This window comes from Diceros bicornis, chromosome 3 (assembly GCF_020826845.1).
Source record: "Diceros bicornis minor isolate mBicDic1 chromosome 3, mDicBic1.mat.cur, whole genome shotgun sequence".
NCBI classification, from domain to species: Eukaryota; Metazoa; Chordata; class Mammalia; order Perissodactyla; family Rhinocerotidae; genus Diceros; species Diceros bicornis.
The window spans coordinates 54758453-54783417 of NC_080742.1; the positions used below are offsets into that span (position 1 = coordinate 54758453).

The 24965-nt window shown below is 45.8% G+C and overlaps 1 protein-coding gene across 2 annotated transcripts in view; it reads right to left on the minus strand.

Moving 5' to 3' along the window:
• Positions 1 to 318: 318 nt before the first annotated feature.
• The window catches only part of NOD1 (nucleotide binding oligomerization domain containing 1), a 56885-nt gene continuing 32238 nt past the window's right edge, over positions 319 to 24965 (minus strand). The window contains exons 6-12 of one of the 2 annotated variants that reach the window (XM_058527690.1): positions 23613 to 23696; positions 22431 to 22514; positions 19690 to 19773; positions 18698 to 18781; positions 15751 to 15834; positions 5135 to 5218; positions 319 to 1473 (exon numbers count right to left, since the gene is read on the minus strand). In XM_058527690.1, coding sequence (XP_058383673.1) covers positions 1401 to 1473; positions 5135 to 5218; positions 15751 to 15834; positions 18698 to 18781; positions 19690 to 19773; positions 22431 to 22514; positions 23613 to 23696 — 577 coding nt within the window. In that variant the 3' untranslated portion in view covers positions 319 to 1400. Of the gene's footprint in view, positions 1474 to 4907; positions 4977 to 5134; positions 5219 to 15750; positions 15835 to 18697; positions 18782 to 19689; positions 19774 to 22430; positions 22515 to 23612; positions 23697 to 24965 lie in introns of those variants that run through there. The other variant, XM_058527691.1, reaches the window with a different exon arrangement.

Below are 24965 nucleotides of genomic sequence, written 5' to 3' on the forward strand. Positions count from 1 at the left end.
CTGAAATTTGGCCCATGCCAGCGTATCCTGGCCCAAGCCACCCCGATTCATTTCATGTGAGAAGCCACCTGTATGGATTCGGAGGTCAGATGCAGAGGCTTCAGTTGCTTCCTCGGCTTTTTTTGGTCCCTTGCTAGGTGGAGAGGCCTGCAAAGGATCAAACTGACGATGCCTGTGGCCTTCCTTCATCAGGCTTTCCCCACAGCACGTCACCCCAGGGCCCCGCCCAATGCAGTGCGTGCCTCCCAAGGGAGTCAAGCATGGGGTTCTGGGATCAGAGCGTGATTTGAAAAACCCCAGACTCAGGCAATTAGAAATAGTGAGTGTTTTCAGTATTTTATTAACAAATGAATTGGCAAAAGAACAAGTTATCTGGTAATATCACCACCCTTCCCCCTTTAGCATCCACGTGCCCACTGTGGTAGTAGGTGTCCATCACGCATGCTAGCCAGGTTCTCAGCTGGAGCCTGAGTCTTGGCTCCAACTCAGTCACCCTCACAACTACTCAGCAGCAGGAAGAGACTGCCCTTCCTCAAGAAGGCAGGAGAGAGAGAGAAGCTTCTGTTTGGATGCCAGGGCCACAAGGGCAAGCTATGCCTTATTCCTTCTGGAGGACGGGCATTAATGCTTCCTTCAGGGCAGAGCCCCTTTGCCATGTATTAGCCTTCAGGAGGAGGTCAGCCTAGCCAGGCCAAAGTCCTGAGTGGAAACTCGACATTACGAAGGCACCGTCCTTTCTCTTAGACTGGCTACGAGGGCATCCAGTGGTCGCTGTCAGCAGACAGTGAGACTCCAGGGCTAAAAACCCTGTGATGAGCCCTTTTCTCAACACCGTCTCCCTATAAACCTCCCGTAAGCGAAATCCCCGCACTGTAACACCTCAGTATCTACAGCTGTAAAGTGGGAATAACAACACATGGGGAAGTAGTGAGGAAGGAGAGACTATTTCAGGTAAAACACTTCCTGTTCGTTGAGCACTTTTTCTCCAAGAAGATTGGCACCAACTTTGTACCACGTCCTCAACTCTTCAAGGAAGACAGCTGGGACCAACTCACGCCCGCTGGCCTAAGGGCCAGGTGTTTGTATGAGCTCAAAGTCTTATTCCTCCAGTTTCAGATTAAAATAAGCATGGATGTGCGTTAACGTCTCTTCCTAGTATACTGACAGGAACTAAAACGGCGCACAAGGCACACGCTTTTCCTGCAAAATTGTAACAGCTGCTCAGAGTCGGCCAATCAGAGCGTCCGCATGGAGGGTGATTTGCATCACGAAGACAGTGGGCTCCTGAGGGTCCCGTCTCAGCAGAGCCCTTTCAGACAGCCAAGACAGGTGATTGCACAGTGGAGTCTGCTGCCAGGGAGCCTCCCAGGGCCGAGACCCACGAACAGGACAACATCCTCTCAGAAACAGACAATCCGTTTCTCATCTTCAAAGACTTTGGCTTCTTCTGGCTTTATCAAGTTTCCATTTAGGCTGTTGGAAAAAAAAGAACACAAGTAAAATGTTAGGGACTGCCGTACGTTCTTCCCAGCTTGTGTTCCTAACACCCTCTTGTGCTTCACACGACCCTGAAATGAAGGGAGGCGCTCTATTTGAATACTTGTCTGATATTAATATTAATCCTTTCCAGCTACCATCACCCTATGAACCAGGTCTCACTAAGGTCAACAATAGCCTCTATGAACCTGGATTTAATGACATCTTTTAGGCCTTGTCTTTCTTGACCTTCACAGGCTGTCCGGCCCTCTCCCTCCTTCTTGAAACACTACCTTCCCCTGACTTGATATTATGCTCCCTGGTTTTTCTCCTAAATCTGGCCACTCCATCTCAGTCTTCTTCACCATATTCTCCTCCACGTGACCTCTAAATAATGGATTCCCTCCAGGCGACGTCATCTATGCTTTGGCCTTATCCTTATGTCAGTGACCTGCAGCCCAGACCTCTCTGCTCAGGAGCCACTGACCTACCTGACATCTTCACTTGGACATGTCCCAGGCACCTCAAATTGGCCACATCTCCCCAGGGTTCCCTAGGTCTCTGAGGGGTACCACTCTTCATCCAGTTGTGCAAGTTACTAACCTGGGGATCAACCTTGACATCTTCCTCCTCATCTCCATATTCCAAAGTTCTATCACAAAGTTCTATTTTACTCCCTAAACATCCCTAGAAGGCCTCCTCGGAACCTCTCCATATCTTCACCACCACATCCTGGTCTGAGCAACCATCATCTCATCTCTGGATCTCTGCAATGTCCTACTGACTGCTCCCTTTACATGTACTCTGGCCTCCTCCAACCCATTTTCTTAGGGGAGCCAGAGGGGTCTTTTTATAATGCAAATCTGATCACTTCCCTCTTTGCTTCAAACCCTTCTATGACTTTTCCATTGCTTTCAGGATAAAGACCAAAATATGTAACGTGACCCACAGATCTTTTATGGTCTCGTCTCTGCCCATCTCCTCCACCTCCTGTTGCCCCCTCTTCCACACTGTCTGAACTCCAGGGCACATCAGCTTCTTGCTGTTCTTCAAGGACACCATGCTGCTTCCTGCCTCAGAGCCTTTGCATGTGCTTCCCCCTACCTGGAACACTTTCCCTCCCACCCCAGCTGACTAACTCCTATTCATCCTTCATGGCTTAGTTGAAATGCCACTTCCTTAGGGAGACCTTCCCTGAACCTCATCTGTATTAGGTTCCCTTCTTAGCTTCCCCTTCATAACACTCATCACGATTGTAATTAATATTAACTTGAATGATTGTTTTCTTTACCGTTTGTCTCCCTCACTACATGGTAAGCCCATGAGGGCAGGTCCGTTGTGTTCACCACGGGGTTCTCGGTGCTGGCACAGTGCCTGGCACTCAAGCACTTGGTTATTCAACAAATAGTTGAAGATGCAGTGCTAGTCCCTGGGGACACAGCAGTGACCGGGACACAGGACCTACCCTCAAGGAGCTCCAGTCTGGAGGAGACAGCCTCAGGAAAGCTGTTACAATGGAGTGTGATAAATGCTGTAACTTACAATGCCAGGTCATTGACCACTTCTACTTTCTGTCTTTGAAGGCAGAACTCACTAAGGGACTTCAGACTTCACGTTCTTTTTGGATAGGGACGAGGTAGAAATAAATGTCAGTACAGATAATGAGTCCATGGAGATGGTCCATCAGGCAGAGCTCCTCCCCGCTCCCCTGCCAGCTCGACCACAGCCCTGCTGCCTGGTGTGGCAGCCCCCGGACAGGGCCGACATGGCCAGGACCCCTGCAGAGCCTGGTCCCATGAAGTCACACACATGAGACAAGCCATGGCCTGAAGTGAAGACGCTCCTGGGCCAGCACCTGAGCCCTCGCCCTTGCCCTCTCTCTGAATCCACCCCCGACACAAGTGCCTCCTTCAGGCTCTGGATAGCACGCCTTGAAGTCAGACCCCTGGCGCTGCACAAACAGCAGCTTGTGTAGAACAGTGGTCCTTGGGAGGCCGCAAATGCATTTTCAAGCTTGACAGAATTAAAGCAGCTACGTGGGCTTACGACTGCCCTAACCCGCCTCTGAGAAAAGTGGAGGCCAACTGTCGTCTGCAAACCGACCTGCAGCCTGGCCTGGCCCGCCCCCTTCCCTCCCGCTCTGCTGTCCTCAAACAACAGGATCAGCAAGAATGGAGTGCTTCTAGGGAGGGGATCATAGAGGTGAAGGTGGCTGGAGATGAATGCAAACCGAAATCCTGCGAGCTCCCCACTGCCTTCCCGGCTGAGGAGGGGCTCGGCTTCGCTGCACACATACCACAGTATCCTCCATCAGTCTTCTTCTCTAGGACAGTGTTTTTCAAGTTTTTTTGACCTGTGACTCCCAAATACGAGTTACGTTTTACATTGTGAACCAGCATCTACGCACACACACACCCACACGCACACCTGAAATAAGAGTATGAAATCATACTTCATACTTTGCACAGTGTACTCTGCTATTCTGTTCTTTTCAATCTCATTTTTTAACTAATGCTGGTTGCAACCCCTCAAAGTGATTTCATCATCCACTAACAAGTTCCAAAGCAAAGTTTAGAAAACACTGTTCTAGGAACCGAGCTCAGGGAGCTGGACCTCGATTAATTTTTTTTAGCTGTAAAATTCTTCTCCCCAGCCATAAGAAAGAAAGTAGTTAATGAGTAACTACCCCCCAAGCTGAGCGTCTGGGTTCACAGTGAGGCTGCTCCGCCAATCTCAGGGAGCCACAGTGGGAGCGTGAACTCCTGTGGTCTGTGTCCTCAAGGGGCCCGGCTCTGCCCCCTGCTGAGTTCTCCACATGGGTCAGAGCCTCATGCTCTGCAGGGCTGTCTCCGGCCAGGCGGAGGTAGAGAACAAATTCCAGAGCACCTGGGAGCCTGGGTTCAGGGACACAGGGCCCTCTGTTCTCAGTGGGTTTCCTCAGGACGCTCAAGCAGTCAGGGCCCTTTCTGTCCGGTTAACTGCCACATCCCCGGCACCTACACCGCTGCTGTTAACTGTAGCTACTGACAGAAAACCCCTGCAGTCTCCAGGCCAGTCCCACCTCGGGGCTGTGTCTTGGAAAGAAAGTGGAATGGGGCTCGGTGTCGTAGTAAAGCAGCTGACGTGGTTTCCTTCCACTCCCATAAGTAAGTCCTCAAAGCAGAAACAGGAAGTCGAGAAAGAGAACAAATCAGCTCAAATCCAGCCTGGAAGTGTCTCCTGAAGCCCGGGAAGCCCAGAGAAGGGGAAGAACGAGCCCCAGATTCCAGACCAGCACGTCCATCTCTCAGTCTCGTGAGTCCCAGAGTGATTCACTTCCAGTGAGAATCTCTTTTCGGGGCTGTTTGCCCCCACGCAAGCCCAGGTGGTAGACGGGACAGGGTGCTGGGCAGGAGAGCACAAACTCTGCAGTCAGCGGTCTGGGCCCAATTCCAGCATCTCCTCTTAGCTGTGACCTTGGGCAAGTTTCACTTCCCCAGTCCGGGCCTCAGTTTCTACATCTGTGAAGTGGAGATAATACCACCTACTTTACAGGATTGTTGGAAAGACGAGGAATAAATGGAAATTGCCCAACATTGTGACTGGCACACAGTCAATGGTCCTGACTAAGTAATCATTGTTGGTACTATTATTACAGCAAGTGGTGAACGGGTCTTACCAAATCTCCATTATGCCAGTGTTCTTCTGTAATGCATCCGCCAGCTGGGCAACTCCCTTGGCTGTGATCTGGTTCTGGATAAGCCTGCGAGAAGAACATATATTTACCAAATACATAATACTGGATTAAACCTGCCTCCTTGGTTAGGGAGTTGTCAGAGAGTTGTAAGGGTATGGTGGGATAAGAGACAGGGTCAGGGGAAGAACTGACTTTTAATCTGGCTAAGATTGTTTAGATCAGATCCACCAGAATAAAGGACATCCTATAAAATGTTTAATTTTTTTGTATATTTTTATAGTGAGCATAATATACCTGTATATTCATATATAGATAGTTTACTACATGAATATATATATGTGCATGTGTGTGCTTGACATTTTTCATTACAGGTATGTCGAATAAAAAATGTTTGGAGACCACCAGTCTGAACAACAAAGTCTAAGAAACACATCTGGGGAACAGACAGTCTGATGTCTCCTTCCAGGCGGCTAGGGAAAGGCAAGGGAGTTTTTAAAGTTAAGTAGCTACCAACTGGCCATTCTCTTCTTTGGGGGAAACAAAGGCTTCTAAGATGGTCCCATGTCCTCTCCAACATCCTAGAGGGAGGGAGGAGAAACAGTTCTGCCGCCACTCATGGGTCCCGTGGGAAAGCATCAATAATGGGGCCTCTGAGAGTAACCCAAATATGTTGGGTAGCAGTCATCCTAATGAAAGAAAGCTTTCAGATACAGCTAGGAAGACTGGGCGATTCCTGAAATGCTCCCCTGGGCAGCTATGCTTCCAACTCAACCAGGAATAAATGCAGCACAAGGCAGTGATGTGTCTACACTTCATCGCAGGCTCACTCCTCACTCCTGGCTATTTGTAGAATAAGGCTTCTGCTGAACTTGACCCTGAGAAATCCTGGGCACTGACCCAAGAAGCCAGCCCTACCAGGAAGATGAGGGCCTATGCTGTTGTGATTGATGAAATTATAGAAATTAAGCATGAAGGGGCCCACACCTTAAAGGGGCAGCAGAGCATAGTGGTTAAAATCTCTCCTCATCTGCACATACCATTCCCCACTTTTCAACTCAGATCCTTAAAGAAATAAGCTTAAGCTATCTGTGCCTCGGTTGCCTGATCTGTAAAATGGGAATAACTATAAGAGAATTCCCCCCCGACCCTGGGTGTGTGAGGTTTTAATGGAAGGATATGTGTGAAGTGGTTCTCACAGTCTCTGCCATGGTGCCGGGTGGAAGGGAGCTCTTGTCACCATGACTGCCCAATCACACAGGACTGCATGGCTGTGCAGCAGCTGGGACCCCTGGGCTCAGTGGCAGAGGTGGTGACCTGGTAAGCACAACCACAGTGTAACTTGGACATTTTTGCAAAAAGAGCAGAAACAGAATCTGGAAGTGGGCACAGAGTTCTGCATTCAGTTAAACTCTGCTGTTTTCTAATCACCTTCACGGTTGCTACCACCGGCGCCACCTCCGCCTTGCTGAGGACAGGGTGAACTACCTCCAGCCAAGACTTGGCAAGAGGCCGGGTAGGCGGAGAGCTAAGAAGCCTGGCAGTGCTCAGCCACAAGTGCCCGCTGGGGCTACCTTCACTGGGGCCAGTGTGGTCTGTGCATGCACGAAGCAGCCAAGACTCACTCTCCAGCGCTCTTCTAGCTCTGTTCTTCCTGGAGGGGCTGGCCTGGCACCTAGGGAAGGGCATAAAAGAAAATCTACAGGCCAGAAAGAAAACAAAAAAACCAGATGTAAAAGTAGCACAGTCTGGTTTTTTTACAGAAATTAACAAGGTGATCTAACGTTCATATACGGAAATGCAAGAGACCCAGAGTAGCCAAAACAATCTTGAGAAAGAAGAACAAAGCAGGAAGACTCACACTTCCGGACTTCAAAACTTACTACAAAGTTACAATAATCAGGACAGTGTGGTCCTGGCATAAGGATAAACATATGGACCAATGGACTGGAATAGAAAGTCCAGAAATAAACCCATACATTTATGGCCAACTGATTTTTGCCAAAAGTGTGAGATCCACTCAGAAGGGAAAGAGAGTGTTTTTAACAAGTGGTGCTGGGAAACTGGATATCCACATGCAGAAGAACGGAGGTGGAGGCCGACACCTCTTACCATACACAAAAATTAACTCCAAGTGGATCAAAGATCTACGTGTAAGCGTGAAACTGATACTGGCTCAAAACAAGGTCGACATAAGGGAAGCTCTATTGCAGAAAAGAGAAACCCTATTGTAACTTTGAATGACCTCTGACAAACTAACCCAGCTGGATATGCACCCTCCAGGAGGTCTAACTGCTCTGTAGATTTTACAACCCCTGCTTGCGCATGTACCTCCCAGCTGCGATAAGATGATAACTTTGTTCTTTCGAGTTCCTTAGGAATGTGATGACCCCCAAACAGAGAGTCTATGCTGATAGCCACCATCAATGAAAACTGAAAGATCTGGTGTGGTGACTCCCAGTCTGTAACACCAGAAGGTCAACATTCCTAACCCCCTCCCCAATAACCCAGTGGCCTATATAACTGCTGTAAGATTTTGTGCCCCCTTAAGATGGTTCTTTTGGACATGTGTCAGCCATCTTCCCTCTTGCTAGCAAGCTGTAATAAAAAAGTCCTTTTTCTCCTACCACTTTGCCTCTTGACTATTGGCATGTCTTGTGGCCAGCAGAAGGCCCCACGTTGGGCAGTAACAATTTGGTACCCCAGATGGGACGTTAAGTCCTGCTCGTGGCCAGCCGACCTCGGATGGGCGGCCTGATGGGTGAGTCCCTAGTGGCTGCCGAGGCTCTCTTTGTCTTGGGGATCTGCCCTATCTGCTCTCCCGTACCGACACCGGCTGCCTCCTAACGCTGATGTGGTAGGAAGAGAAATGGCTACATCTAGTGGGTCGACGGGCTCACATCTGGAGTAGGGTAAGTCACCTCGGGGGTCCACCACTGAGAACTTTCCTTCCCCTCCATCTGGGGTCCCCTCTTTGAGAAGGGAGACTATCTGGTAAATAGGGTGCCCTGCCAGAGTGGGAAGAGGCATAGGACTTCACCCAGAATCTAGGAACCAGTGTCTAGTTTGTCTGTGTCTGTGTGTCTGTAAAGAGCTCCAGGATCAGACGTCTTTTGGATTCGGGTGAATGACCTTGTTAAGATGCGCCTGTGCCTAAAATTGTCTAATATCTTGTCAGGATTGTGGGTTAGAGGCCCCACTGATGAGATTTGGTTGCTGGGTTAAAATCCCAAGGCTAGGATTGTGGAAGACAATATAAAGGTTACAGCTGTTGGGGCTCAAAAGGATCGGGTTAGAGTCCCGAACCCCAGGGTAGGGTCCCCGAGTACCCTGGGTTAGAGTCCCAGAGATTGGATTTCTTTATCTGTTCATGTTTGTCTATGTTTGACTGTGTTATTTGTTAAAATTGGCTGCTTGGGGACTGAGTTTCTCCATGACGGTAACAAACTGCCTTTTAGACTAATCTTATGAGAGTCTTCTGATTCCGAAGAAGGAGGCACTGTTCCCTCTCGTCCTTTGGGATGTTCCCAGGTGACTGGGGACTTTACAGAGGTGTCAGGCTGTCTGCCCATGATGTGCAACGGCCTCATAGGGACCCCTCCTGAAGAACGTATCTTACTGGGCCCTCATTGTTCATGGTGAGGCAATCGGCAGTGGCAGCTCATCCGGGGCTTACATCACCTGAACTTTGTGGGTACCGGGACACATAAGGGAAAGAGCCGACCCCTTGATTATTCTTGCGGGCGCTGCTCCCACTACCTCACTATCAGACCTTGTTTGTTGTGGCCACCTTGATAAAGCCTCCTCTAAAAGGGAGATAACTGTGAATAGCTGGCAAGATAACCCGGGATAATTTAAAATTACAGTGGCCATTTTGGGATCTTTTGGAGCCTCCAAACCAAGGAACAAGGAAAAATCTTTAATCTTTAAAGAGTCAAGGCCTCCACCTTTCCACCAAAAGTTTCCAAAAGGTGTAAATGTTTACAGAGGACCGCAGAATCTCACCGAGCCTGTTTTGTGTCCGGAGGGCTTGGCTTGATAACTGTCAGGTTGTGGGGGGATCCCAAAATACAGTTAGACGAAAATAGGGTGCACCTCATTTTGCAGTCAGAAATAGTTGGACAGAAATGCGGGTTGCACTCCTGTTTGTGGCTAAGAATCCTACCAAACTGCCGTCAGCCTCAGGGGAATTATATTGGCTATTTGAAGAAAGCCTTGTCTGGGCATTCATTGTAAAGTTCTTGATTGTAGGGATGCTTTAAATTTTCGCAATCTGATTGTAGCTGCAGCATAAATATACTTTTCACCAGTCATGTCTAAATTCTGAAACAATGGGAAACACTAATTTGATCCCCACCTGAAACCCCTTAGGCTGCATTCTCCTGAATTGGGCGACTTTCAGCTACAGGTAAGCAGTAGGAGCTACTGAATATTCATTGGTTTATTGATCCTTCTCCTCCCGGAGACAGTCACTATTTTCCCTTGTTTCTGTTTTTTGTGTCATTTGTCATAAAGGAAAACCCTTAGAGCAAGATGCAGGCAGCTCCATAAACCTGTTGTCTGGGTGGCCACAGTAGACTTTGCCGCAGGGCCCCGCCTGTGGAGTGTGTGCATAAGGTGGAAGCGATTGCTAACAGGGCATCTTGGAAGCCTAAAGAGCTGCAATATGGGTGGGTGCGGCTCGAGCAGTTAAAAGCCATTAGAGTGGTCACCACCTCAAGAAGTCTCCCGTGAAAGGATAAGTTGGGTCATGGAATGGGGTAGATGACACAGGTCCCCTGCCAACTTCAAGAAAATGTCCGTGCAATGACGAGGCACTCTGTAAAGCATACATAGTCCCCAACCCCGCAGCACCTCCCCCCTAGGTATTAGTCTGGCTCCAAGAGGCCCAAAGCATAGCTAAAGCTGTTAATGTGCATATAGGACGAGGTTACTTTCTCTCTTTGTCTCGCGCTATATCTTGAGAACTTGGCTTTGTGATTTCTTTGGTCATGAGGGGGTCCCAGTCCATCAGGGACCTTTGTTGTCTCAATCTTTGTTGTTTGTTGGTGCACTACCACCTCTCAAGCAAAGGCTTTTGCTTTCTTGGGCTGTTTTTTTTTTTGGAGTGAATTTTCTGGATCTTGTGAGGGCTACTCCTTTTGCACTCTCTTTTGGGGACGCCTCATGTCCATAGTTAAGCCATAAATGCTTGTAGCTATTGGGATATTAAAAACTGACAAGGCAGATATTCCCCAGAAACTCCAGCTTGGGGAAAACTTGAGTGGCTCCTCTGTGCCTTTGTGATGTAGTTGGACAGGCAGATCAACCCATAATGTCATTTCAGTTACAACCCAATTTCTGAGAAAGTAAGAGCAAGTGTCCTAAAAAAACCCTTGTACGACTGGAAAAGCAGCTCCAGAGGCAGTTCAGAGTCCACCCAGTTCCTTCATCTGGAAAAGGATTATCGCCTCGTCCCTCTCTGGGAAGTGTTATCTAGCTCATCACCAATTTCTAAGACTGAAGGGGAAAAAAAGAGTAAAAAGGCCAAAAATGGCCATAGGAGCGCACCTGGCCAAAAATCTAGCATCTCGAGTGTCTTCTCTATGAATATTAGAAAAAAAAGCTTAAAACAAACATTTGAATTCATAACTGGGGAGTCTTGTACCTGATTTATGGCAGTAATAGCTGTGCAGTCTCTGTGTATGTGTGTATATGTATGTTTCCTATATGTGATCTTTTACCTCCGGATGGTATGGTCAAAATTAAGAGCTCTCTTCAATTAACTTGAAATAGGCACTTAAAAAAATCATTTCTAAATGCAGTTAACCCAAATGTCTTTCAAGTTAACATGATATAAATTAATCTTTGGTAAATGAAAGCTGGTTTAAGTTTGTTGGTTTGATTGACAATTGTTGGACACAAATGATTTAGATAGAGGAAAATAAGAATTTTTAGGTACAATAATTATGTTTTGTGGTCTGCATACTTGAGAAAAACAGCTTCCAAAATTCCTTTTGGTAACTTAAAACTTTAGAGTTTTTGATACAAGTTCATTGAGTATCTGGGTCATTTTCAAATAAGATAAAATACTGAAACATTATTGCTAAACATATCTAAGTTTATCTACTTTTGGCTTATTACAGAAAAGGTGTTTTGGGTCTATTAGTAAACACTTGTGTTTTATTAAAAGAATGTACTATAAAGTAACATGTTTCCAGAAATTATGAAAAGTGTTGCCAATAATTTGCCAAGAAATAAATTTGCCAAGCCACAGAATGCTAACATAAAAGAAAGTTTATAACTGCTTACTTAGTTTTTACTTAGAAGTCAAAGTCTATAAGGGTTAAAAAAAAATTCTAATTAATATATGTGATTAAAGTTACTAAAAATTAATAAAGAAAACAGCTCTGTACACAAAGAAAGTAAGATGTGTATAGTAAAGAAGGTACAAAGAATGGAAAGATTTTGTTTGGTTGGTTAAGAAAGATAAATTTGTCCCAAAGTACTAGAAGGGAAGACAGGAAGGCATGGGACAAATTCTGAGTGTAAAAAGAAAGTTATAGAAGATTTGTGGAAGAGGAATTCTGGAAAAAGAGTTTTATGCATGGTCAAGTTGGCTGAGGTTAAAATGAATTTAATTAAGTAAATGAGTTTTAATATCAGAAGTAAGCTGGTACAAAATTAAAATTTGGTCTTTTCTCTTAAACGGATAATTTTCTTGAACTTGATAAAGAGGTTATAAAAGATTTTCTTTACCTTTGAGTAAGCCTACCTAAAAGACAGAAAAACTGTGTTGAAATAATTTCCTATGTTCAAAAGGACTGAGGTTTCTCTATTGTTTTTTTTTTTTTTGACTATTTTAACTCTCTGTTTGCCCTTGACTGTTTAAATGGATAACTGAGCATTGTTTCGCAGTGAGCATTATTTCCTATTTGATCAAGTGTCTTAAAACCTTTTGATATTTTTTTTTGACAAGCTCCCCAAAATTCATATCTTAAATAAAGTCTTTCTTTTGACTTTTTTTCTTTGAGAATTTTCAAATGGCCCCTGGAACTTCTCAAAGATATTTGCTCTCCTCCTACAAGGAGGAAGATACTAAACTTATTAGGCTTATTCGGTATGTTAAATTACATGGGAAGCATTGTCAAATAAGTGATGATAAACCTTCTTAGGTGATACTGTGTGGGTGAATGTTATTGATATAGGTGCTTTGAAATTGTATAACGCTACTGAAATTCTGATCTGTCCTGGTTATCAGTCTGGTTCTGGTTATTATTTTAAAGTATTGTATGTCACAAAATTAACCATATTTCTTTGTCAATTGCTATTTTGGGGTCTTGTTGTTTACAGACAGTTATTGTTTGATGCTTTTGCAAAATATGTTTCATCTTCAGAGAAATTCATGGAAAGGACTCTGGCGCTTACTCCAGCATACAGGTTTCTGATGAACCTGCAGATTAGAAAACTGAACTGGGTAAGAAATAACAGGACTCTAACAGAGAAACTGTGGACTTCATGAAACTGCCAACAGAAGATTAAGATGAAGAATCAATTACACTGGACTGAATTAACTGATGGAGATGATTATAATTTTATGACTTTTTTTTTGCAATATTGCTTATTTTTTTAAATGTTTTGTTTTTTTAGATTTAAGGAAAACTTTTTCTCTTTTCTCCTGAGATAGCTATGACTTATGGCAATGTGGTAAATTATACCTTTGTACGCAGAATTGAAACACTTATCTTTTTCTCCCTGCCTGATCCCTCCAGGATTTTGAAACTCTTAGCAAGGGAGTATTCTTGTTTTCATGGCAATATAGTTATTTGCATAAGATTGTGAAACATCTATTATATTACCAAAGCTTTGACTGGAATGTGATAAGACAGCTTCTGAGAGACAAAGATTGGACTTTATGGAATAAAGCCACGTGAAAGTATTGGCCTGGTACCTTATGTTCAGTGTTCCAAGCAGCATTTACTTTATGGATAAGTAAGGAATGTCACTTATCTGGCAGGTGCAAGGAACCTTGAAATATTTCGGGGGACCTTGAGAAGAGAGGAATTCACCCAAATCTGTAGGTATTGCAGGCAAAGGCTGATGACAAAGTCCTTGGCTTGGCTTTCCTGGCCTTGAGAGGCCTTTAAAGTTCAATCTGAGATTCTTTATAAAGAGTTCCAGCAAAGCAGATTTAAAAGAGCCTATATGATCAGTGGCTATTCTTGCTGTACTTATGTAAATAATTGGGCCAAGTTTATTTTATTTTGCAAACTGGTTAGTTTTAATTTGGCTATCTTTGATAAAATGAGGATGATTTTAGAGAGGAAAATATATGTTTCAATAGAAACTATAGTACACATTCATGGATATTAAGTTCTAGTTCTGATAATTGTCTTTGAGGTTTCTGTTTTATATCCATTCACTGGACTGGATCCTGAATTCTTCTAGTCTCTTGAAATATCTGGCTACAAATCTCCAAACTAATGTTTCAATTTTTTTCCATCATTTTCACTTGGAATCACTGAGAACTGAGCCTGCCCTTTTCCCTGAAGCCTTGCAAACTGAAACTGGTGGACTTGATATAAACTTAAGAGAGATTCATGTCTGTTGCTGTGTAAGCCACTCAGAAAGGCACCTGAGTACCCAATGACATCATCAGGGACATTTAAGCTGCAAAGATGCTTTGGCGCTGACATCTAGAAATCTTCTCAACTGGCTGTCCCCTGGATTCAGAAACTGGTTTATAATTTTCTCCCGCCATTAACTTTGTTTTTCTTTTTGTCTTATTAATTACCTGGTTGTTTGCTTCCACAATAAAGGCCTCACTTTGGGAGCCCGCCTGCATCACCATCTTACTAAGAGACTGGTTCAATAAGATGGAACAACAGGATATCCCTCAAGATTGAGGGGTTAAACAGCAAAGGGGGGGAACTGATACCGGCTCAAGACAAGGTTGACATAGGGAAGCTATATTGTAGAAAAGAAAAACTCTATTGTAACTTTGAATGACCTCTGACAAACTAACCCAGCTGGATCTGCACCCTCCAGGAGGTCTAACTGCTCTGCAGATTTTACCACCCCTGCTTGTGCATGTACCTCCCAGCTGTGATAAGATGATAACTTTGTTCTTTTGAGTTCCTTAGGAATGTGATGACCCCCGAACAGAGAGTCTATGCTGATAGCCATCATCAATGAAAACTGAAAGATCTGGTGTGGCACTCCCAGTCTGGAACACCAGAAGGTCAACATTCCTAACCCCCTCCCCAATAACCCAGTGGCCTATATAATTGCTCTAAGATTTTGTGCCCCCTTAAGATGGGTCTTTTGGACATGAGTCAGCCATCTTCCCTCTTGCTAGCAAGCTGTAATAAAAAAGTCCTTTTTCTCCTACCACCTTGCCTCTTGACTATTGGCACGTCTTGTGGCGAGCAGAAGGCCCCACGTTGGGCGGTAACAAAACTATAACACTCAAAAGAAAACTTAGGTTTAATCTTTGTGACCTTGGATTAGGCAGTGATTTCTCAGTAAGATACTTAAAGCACAAGCAACCAAAGAAGAAACAGATAAATAGGACTTCATCAAAATTAAAACTTTTGTGCTTCAAAGGTCACTATCGAGAAAGCGAAAAACAGAATGAGAGGAAATATTTGCAAATCATACATCTAGTAAATGTCTAGTACCCAGAATATATAAAGAACTCTAAAAACTCAGCAATAAAAAGGCAAAAAACTCAATTTAAAAATGGGCAAAGGATGCGGAGACATTTCTCCAAAGAAGATACACAAATGGCCAACAGGCACAGGAAAAGACGCCCAGCATTGTTAGTCATCAGGGAAACGCAAAGCAGAACCACAATGAGATGGCAAGATTCAAAATGATGGAGAATAACAAGTGCTGGCGAGGATGTGCAGAAATGGGAACCCTCATACGTTACTGGTGGGAATGTCACGTAGCGCAGCCACTTTGGAAAATAGTTTGGCAGTTCCTTGCAAAGTTAACGTAGGGTGACCATATGACCCGGCAATTCTATTGCTAAGCATATACCCTAGAGAAACGAAAATGTTTGTTCAAACTCAGACACGTAACACGTACATGAATGTTCACAGTAGCATTATTCATAATAGTCAAAAAGTAGAAACAACCCAAATGTCCACCAAGTGATGAATGGAAGAACAAAATGTGGAATATCCATAAAATGGAATATCATTCAGCCACAAAAAGCAATGAAAAATTGATACATGCTATAATGTAGATGAACCTTGAAAATGTACGCTAGTGAAGGAATAGAGACAAAAGACCACATGTAGTCTTACTCCATTTCTACGAAATGCCCAGAATAGGCAAATCCATAGAGACAAAAAGTAGATTAGTGGTTGCCAGGGACTGGGGGAGAAGGATGGGGAAAGAGTGCTTAATGCATACAGGTTTTGGGGGGTCAGGGAGGTGAATAGGTAAAATGTTCTAGAATTAGACAGTGGTGAGGATTCCACAATCTTGTGAATATAATAAAAACCAATGAATTGTACACTTTAAAAGGGTGAATTTTATGGTAGGTGCCTTTTATCTCAAAAAATATTTTTAAAAAGGAGCACAGTCTGAAATTCTAAGGTTCTCTGAGTTACCATAAATGTTTCAGTGTCTGGTTGACTTGCAACATCTCTGCCAAGCTCTCTGCCACTTCATCATTGAGTTCATTTTTGGTGAGCCTAGAAAAGAAAGAAGTGTTTACTCAGGAGAGCCCTACATGGCACACATTTTCTAATGAGTTCACAGAAGCGGGATTCCAGCTCAGGTATCTCCAGCTTACGCTGCTAACCGCTTGCTGAGAACTCAGCAAACAGCCATGCTCCAAGCCCAGCCTCTGAGCCCCAGAAAATAAACAGTGAATCATTTCTGGTGCAAATCCTTTACCCAAGCTCCTACTTCTTAGTCTTGCTGCTGCAGAGGAGCCCGTACTCGCTCTCCATCCTTGCTGAGCCCTCAGATCTCACAGAAGACAGGGGTGCACATGCCTGCTTCTCGGTCTCCTCCAGCCCCCGAGATCCCTTGAATGCCACTGACAGCGTGTTACCAAAGTCAGTTGAATGAAGACCTAGAAAAGTCTGCCGACTGCATGTTAAAATGTGTTCAGCGCTTTGCTCTGAGGCCTCTTGAGAAGGACCCAAGTTCAGTGACTGAAAGTTCAGGAAGTCTCTCAATTGTCCTTAAAACCAGAAGTGCTCTGGATAAAGCAGAGGGCTAGAAACTCTGGATGGAAATAGGACTAAACCCTGTTGTGCCAGTGGGTGAAAGAATGAATAAGAAAAACGGACTAGAAAGAACATTAAAAATCATTCCTTGGAGGGCAATTTGGTAGTGTCCATCCAAATTTTAGATGGTTACACTTTGAGCCAATGATCAGACTTCTAAAAATTGACCCTACAGTGTGCAAAGATGTACACACAAGGATCTACACAGGCAGTGTTGACTGTGGTATTATTGGTCATAACGTAATGTGAATAAATTTAAATATCTGTCTATAGAGGCGACTGGCAAAATAAACTGTGACTGTACATTCGATGGGACGTTGTGCAGCCCTTAGAGAGAATGAGGTAGCACAAAGAACGAGGCAGAAGAGCAAGGTGGGTAAGGGCGCTCTGGGGACAGACGTGCCGGGTGTGTATCACCTACTAGCAGGGCGACATCACGCAGGTGGTTTAACTTCTCTGGACCTGAGTTTTCTCACTGGTAAATGTGAACAGTAATGGTATAGACCTTATAGGGTGCGTGTGAGAGTGAGTGAGTTAATACATGTAAACGGCTGAGAATAACGTGTGGCATACAGTCAGCACTCAAGAAATGCTGGGTATTGACATTATTATTATCCATGTAGAGTATTAGTTCTCAGCCGGGGTGATTTCCCCTTCCTGGGGACATTTGCAAATGTATAGAGACTTTTTTTTTTTTTATTGCTGAAGAAGATTCACCCTGAGCTAACATCTGTGCCAATCTTGCTCTATTTTTTTTTTGTGTGTGTGTGAGGAAGATTAACCCTGAGCTAACATCCATGCCCATCTTCCTCTACTTTATATGGGACGCCACCACAGCATGGCTTGATAAGCGATGCATCAGTCTGCGCCCAGGATCTGAACCCGCAAACCCCAGCCACCGAAGCAGAGTGCACGAACTTAACCACTATGCTACCGGGCCAGCCCCACTATTTTTTTTTTTTTTTGTAGGTAGGTTGCCACCACAACATGGCTGCTGACAAGTGGTCTGTGCCTGGGAACCAAACCTGGGCTGCTGAAGCGGAGTGCACCAAACTTAACCACTAGGCCACAGGGCCAGCCCTCTGGAGACATTTTTGATCATCACCACTGGGGGGAACTATTGGTACATAATGGATAGAGGCCAGGGATTCTGCTAAACATCCTACAATGCACAGCACAGCCCCTCACAAAAAAGAATTATTTGGGCCAAAATGTCAACAGCGTTGAGACTGAGAAACCCTGACATAAAGGGACATGTAAAATATGGACAGTATATGGTTAAGATATTTTTTAAAGCCAATTGCTAAATGCTATTCTATTTTGTAAGAAAAGGGATATATCTATATCTATATAGATAGATAGATATTTGAATATACATTCAATTGCTAGAAGGCTAGAATATACTTTCAAAGGCTAGAAGAAAAAAGTTATATTTGGAAAACACAAGGGAGGAGGTACTTTCACTTCCTACTTTTCAGACTTCAGTCTCTTACATTTTTTCAAACAAGCACATATTCTTAAGGTTTTCTGAGGGAGAGGAATTAAAAATGCATTTACTGGCCAGCAGGTCTGGTATCAGAACTCTCATAATGAGGACATTTTCATTATTTTCATGACCTAATTTAGCCAATAGCTCATGAGCACTGAGCTGCAAGAGGAGGATACAGAGATGTATAATACAATTTCCTCACCCAATTTAAAATACAGGCAAGTAAATAAAATACAAATAAATAAAATCAAAACAGTGTAAATGACCAAAAGAAAAAGGAACCAAAAAAAGAGCACTGTCATAAGGCAACATTCCCTTAATTAGACCCCTGGTGTGCAGAGAGGGGGTGAGGACGGTGGGCTTCCTGTGACAGGTGACAGGTGAGCTGGGGCAGGACAGCCAAATCCTGATGTGGCTGCCTGGGGAAGGAGGAGGCAGCATAGAGAGGAAGGCGGTTTAAGAGGAGGAAGGGAGAAAGTTTTGAGCCACGACATGAAAGTTGGACTCTGCAAGGCCTGTCTGAGGGTGTTCTGAGGATGTTCCTGACAGTTAGAACGCCCAGCCTTCTGGTTTTCCTGAGGCCTAGGTTGGCAAAGAAGGCTAAGGCCTCGAACTCATGCTCCTGGGGCCCACTTCCCCCTTCTGTACCTGTTTGTGCTTCTGGGAATGGCTATTTTCTCCTCTAGAAGAAAATTAAATTATCAGCCAAACTTTGAGGAAAGGCCTAGAGCCGTTTCAATTGAGAGGCAGCTTTTCACTTAAGAGTGCAGGCTGTGTGCCATCTTTGGAATGATCCCTGAGACCCAACCTTTCAAAATGACTGGTCATTACCAGAATATTCTCAGAGACGCGTTCTGCTGCAGGGCCCACGCGAGGCTCTTTCCTCCTTCTGTAGAGATGCCGTTGAATGCAAGACTAGGAAGGAAAACACTTGGGGTAGATTATTAGAGACAGATCTACATGTGGCTACATTTCAGCAACCAAAACAGCCAGGACGACTCCTCCTGGAGGTGGCCCCTGCCCAGGCTGACTTGAGGCAGGAAGCAGAAGTGCTCGGCCTCGCCAGTCGCTGCCCAGGCTTTGTTGCTCCAGAGCCCACGCTCAGAACATGAGGACAGGCACAGGCTGCTCAAGGAGAGGCCAGACAGGAAATGGAACATGGGCGAGACCTGGTCACAGTGCAGACTGCAGGCTGAGGAGTGCTGGCGAGCTCTGCTTCCGAGGGCTGACATTTCAAGGTGCCCATCAATGAGATCTGAAGAAGTTTCCTCTGTTCTCACAAAGAAGGAACTCTGCTACTGCCCCCACCATCTTGGATTCTCTTTCAGTGGCAGGAAGGATATGGGCAATAGGAAGACACACAAGTCTCAGAGATTTGGCCAGAGGCCTAAAGGAGGGCCAGGAGGAGCACGTCTGTCTACAGAGACGAAGGGTTCCCTCTTGTCCCAGTGCCATCCTGAGAATGAGGAAGGGACAGGACTCTGCTGCCTAGTGTCCCTTTCAGTTTTATCTGCACTTAAGAATTCCTCCCCGACCCCCAAGGGGCATGGGGAGACTGCCGAGGGGCTGGTGATGTCCTGTGTCTTGATCTGGGTGGTGATTGACATTGGTATGTGCATATACCAAATCGCCGAGCTGAACATTTGAGAGTAATGGACTTTCCTCTGTGCCTCTCATATGTCAATAAAAACATTTAACAAAGAAAAGGAAAAATCACACACACAAATACTCCCCCAGTAGGAATGCCAACCCCCCTCTTCCCCTGGGCTCCTCCCTGGCAAACAAGAGGTGCCGGACAGCTAGTCTCGGAAGGCTGCGCTCACCTCAGGTTGGTCAAGCTGGGGTGGTTCCTCAGAGCCTCCGCGAAGGCCTTTGCTCCTTCATCACCAATTCTGTTGCCCCACATCCTGAGGGAGAGGCAAGACAGTAAAAGTTAGCTCACGCTCACCCCTTATTTTCTGCTGGGTGCCAAAACTTGACTGTATACTCAGGGGGCAGATGTTTTTGCTCTGTCCCTGGAGCTGTGGCCTAGACATGAATTCCTACACCAGCCCCTCAGTGAGCTGCTCTGGATTTCGAATTCAAAGGGAAATGTAAGGATAAGGGGCAGCAGAAGTCCATCAGCAAGTTGCACAATTAGAGGCCAAATCTCACCCCTGAGCTTTCGGAGAGCTGTCAGTCAGAGAGCCTGAGCTCATCATGTTCCAGAAACGTCACCCACAGAGTACACAGGTCTGCAGCCGCCTGAGAGCAAGGCCTGTGGAGGGGCTGGACTCCCACCATCTGTTCAACTCTGTGCAGGGGTCAGAGACGTTCGTGGAGACAGAGGTGGTCTCCCACGAAGCAAAGATCAGAAAGCACAATCAGAAACCTTATCAGCAATGCTCCCTTTGTGTAAACAGCACGTTACCAAACTGAACTGGGAGGACTGCTGTGGTTTTCACGGGGACTTGCAATAACAAAGTATACTCTCTCCCCCAGAGCAGATAACCTGAGAGGGTCTGGCTAAAATGAGGGTCTGCATGGTAAGATGCTGGGCTCACATCCAGGCTCTGCCACCTAGCACCTGGGCATGCTTGGGCGAATTACGGAATCTCTTGAGTCTTAGTCTCCTTGTCTGTAAAATGGGGATAATAAGAGCACTCACTTGTAGAGTTGTTGTGAGGATTAGGTGAGTTAATATATGCAGCACACTCAGAACAGCCCTTGGCCTATTCCTAATAGGCTGAGGGCACTGTCTACAGAAAGCACAGCAGGTCTGCCGGGCCCATCACAACGGACTGGGGCTGCCTCAGCAACACGCTCTCACCAAGCCAGCGACCCGCCTACATCGCCCCTGGGATGGCTTGTTAAAACCCTGGAATGAGAGTTTTCAATGTTTTGTGTAAAAAGTGTGTGTACTATACAATTGAATGGTGTCACATTTTTAATCAAGTAAAAAACTACTCGTGCCATGAAATTAAGTGAAAAAGGTAGAATAAAATTCTGTACATATAGTTTGACCTGTACTACATTAAACACATAGTAGAGGGAGAGCACACACAGGTGTGAGAGAGAGCAAGAAAGCTTAACTGACCTCAAATGTTGACAATAATTATTTCTGAAAGGATGATTTTTATTATGTTTTTCATATTTTAGTTTATAAATAAAATTATGAGTGTTTCTTTTACAATCAGACAAAAAAATATAACAATATAAAAAGCTTTAAAAAGCCTCCAGAATCAAAACTACGAGATAACCCCTCACACCCATTAGGATGGTTACTATCAAAACACAGAAAATCACAAGCATCGGTAAGAATGTGGTGAACCTGGAACTGCACTGGTGGTGGGAATGTGAAACAGCACAGCCACCATGGAAAACAGTGGCGTAGTGGTCAAGTGCCTCGCTCCACTTGGGTGGCCTGGGTTTCGTAGGTTTGAATCCTGGGCGCGGACTTACGCACCGCTTATTGAGCCATGCTGTGGCAGCGTCCCAGATAAAGTAGAAGAAGATGGGCCCGGATGTTAGCCCAGGGCCAATCTTCCTCAGCAAAGAGAGGAGGATTGGCAACAGATGTTAGCTCAGGGCTAATCTTCCTCACCAAAAAAAAAAAAAAAAGAAAGAAAAATTAAAAATAGAATTACTATCTGATGCAGCAATTCCACTTCTGGGTATACAGCCAAAAGACTTGAAAGCAAGGTCTGGAAGAGATATTTGTACACCCATGTTCATAGCAGCATTACTAACAATCGCTAAAAGGTGGAAACAACGAAGTGTCCACCAACAGATGAATGGATAAGCAAAATGTGGTATATACATACAATGGACTATTATTCAGCCTTAAAAAGGAAGGAAATTCTGACACATAGTGCAACCTGGACGAACCTTGAGGACATTATGCTAAATGAAATAAGCCAGTCACAAAAAGACAAATACCATATTACTCCATTTATGTGAGGGACATAGAGTAGTCAAATTCATAGGGACAGAAAGCAGAAGGGTGGCTGCAGGGCACTGGGGTGAGGGGACAATGGGAAATTGTTGTTTAATGGGCACAGAGTTTCAGTTTCACAAGATGAAGAGTTTTGGAGGTGGATGGTGGTGATGGTTACACAACTAGATGAATGTACTCAATGCCACTGAACTGTACACTTAAAAATGGTTAAGATGGCAACTTTTATGTTATGTGCATTTTACCACAATAAAAAAAATGGAATGAAAAAAACCCTCCAGAGAATATGTAAAATTCTTAAAACGAAGAACATCTGCCCGTGGAAACTTACCACACGGGGCTAGAACAGCTCCCTCCATTTGCTGACGGTGATGATGCTGATTTTTGCATGAATGACATAAAAGTCTGTGCAACTGAAGCTGCAGTCAACCCTGGGACTTCCCACAATGTTTCCCGTGCAGAAGCCAGCGGGGCCCCTAGGGCATCAGCGACAAAAGCTGCCGTTGGCCTCTGCCCCACAGCTTGCCGGGCAGGCCTTTTGGTCTGTTTATGTAGAAAAAGACCAGCAGGCGCTCACGGACACAGAACAGGTTGTATCATGCACACCTACGTGCGTTCGCCTCGACTCACCCCACTTCAAAGATGGATTTGCTGTTCTTCACAGCCAGCGCGAGACACTTTCCCCCTTCGCTCGTTATTTTGTTTTCTCCCAGTCTGCAGAGAGAGCCGTGCATACATCAGCCTCCAGCTGAGGGACTCCAACGTCAGCCCCCACCCCCGTCCCCAGCACAGAGCCCCTCTGGCCCCTCTTGGAGGTGTCGTCAGTCTCCTGGGTCCCACAGCAGCCAGGGCCTGGGCTTCCTCAGGGAGGGACCTGAAGCCCTGAGGAGAGCCAGGTGGGATTCCTCTCCAGGGGATGGTCACAATCTCTGCAGAAATTCAGGGACCTGAGCTTTCCTGGGCGTTCTCTAAATGACCTCTGGAGCATCAGTCATTTCCATCAACAGACCAGGGAGGCCAAGGTGTGCGTTCCCATCGCCAGGGCAGCACCAGGGCCTTTAAGCCTGATGCTCTGTCACCGCTGGCAGGGCACTTCTATGCCAGTACCAAGGATCAAGCTCTTGCTTGCAACTAGATGGGTGCTATGGTGTGAACGTTTGTGTCCTCCCCAAAATCCATATGTTGAAATCCTAACCGCAAGGCGATTTTACTAGGAGGCGGGGCCTCTGGGAGGTGCTGAGGTCACGGAGGCGGAGTTCTCAGGAATGCGACCAGTGCCCTTCTAAAAGAGAACTTAGAAAGCTCCTTTGCCCCCTTTCCCACCGGGTGAGGACACAGTGAGAAGGCCGCATCTGTGAACAAGGCATCAGGCCCTCACCGGACACCGAATCTGCCAGCACCTTGTCCCAGCCTCCAGAGCTGTGAGAGACCAATGTCCAGCGTTTATAAGCAGCCTGGTTTACGGTATTTTGTTATAGAAGCCCGAATGGACTAAGACAATGGAGAACTTCCTCGGGGGTGGGGAGGGGAAGACCTCCAGAAAGAGGATAGCTGTGGCCTTCCTTCTGTCAACAGTTAATGAAATCAAAATGCCCAGCGTTCCCCCCACCAATAGTAGGTGGCCCTTCCAAAATCCAAGCCTCACCCACAGCTCACCTTCCACACACAGGCCTCCTAACTTGACACATATGCCCTGGGGCGAGCAGAAGAAGGTGTTAGGGTGAGAGCTCTTTAGGCAACACTTGTTCTTTGAATAATGAAGGGTGACCCAGAGACGCTACCAAGGACACTGCCACGCCCAGCCCCACTTACTTAAGGTACATGAGGCCTTTGCATTCATCCAGGATTCTGGCGATGTACCTGGCTCCCACATCCGTGATCTGGTTTTTGTATAAGCTTCGAGAGAAAGCACAGCCATGAGACTTGATGACTCCCGATGTCACCTTAATGATCACTTTTGTTAAGTGAGAATGCGCTGCCTGCTGATTTCTGAAGTCTGGGTTGAAAGGAGAAAGGAAGGGCACATGGACCAGACTTTGGTGTTCCAGGGTCTCACAGGCTGGGTTCCGAGCCACCTCCACCACTTTCCCAGCTTTATGACCTGGGACAAGTTACTTAACCTCTCTGTGCCTCCCTTTCTCCCTCTGTAACCGCAGGGTAAGAATTACAGTTCCCTCCCGTACAGGGTTGTCATGAGGATTGTGTGAGATCATTCCCGACCCTCGCACACAATGCTCGATAACCAGCAGGTGATGGGGATTTGGGGATTAAGATTACGATCAGCATCTTGAGGGAAATGTTTCTTTCTGAGTATTGGAACCTCTTCAGTGTCCACCTCTAATCATTTTACCACACGATACCAATGCAACGACAAGGCAGGAAGAAGTTGAAAGCGGTAACTAGACTGAGGTTCCGAGCGTCCCGCTGTCATGCGCTGCTCCCGAGCTGAAGCGCAGCCTGCGATCATGTGCTTCACTGTCCTCCTTTCACAGCTGTGGAAACTGAGGCCCAAAGAAGCTGACCGACTGGCTCCCGCTTACAGAGTCAAGAGTGGTCGCGGGGCTGGCTGGCTGGGCCCACAATCCCTTACCTCAAACTCCAAAATCCCCAAGGCTCTGAAAACCCCAACTTTCTCATAACTATGTTAGCAACTGATGTGCAGCTATTTATGTTCTTTATCCCACTTGCTTTGAATATTCATACACTTTGCTGCAGAAACAGTAAAGTGTTTGAAAATGGGCCATTGCCCTAGACCCCATGGGTCATGTCACTACAATGTAGCACGTACACTGAATTCTGATCCATGTCTTGCCCTAAGGGTTCTGGAGGAGGGGCCATGGACCCACAGTCGTGAAGTCTAATATATAAACAGTATTCTAACGTTTATAAACACATCCCCACAGTCTCTCCCTGCCTCCTCCAGTCACCACTTGTAAAACTACTTGCCTACACTAGGATCCCAGTTACACAGTGAAGAGGCTGAGGCTGGCGACATTTCCTGACTGTTCAAAGAGTGGGTTGCTGGCCGAGCCAAGAGTAGAACCCAGGACTCCTGCCTGGCTCCCAGTCCAGTGCTCTTCCTGGTGCCCCTGGCCATCGGTCTCAACCACCCAGTGACCCACATGCACGGCAATTTCCTGCTGCCCTGTGTTATCACCACGTAGC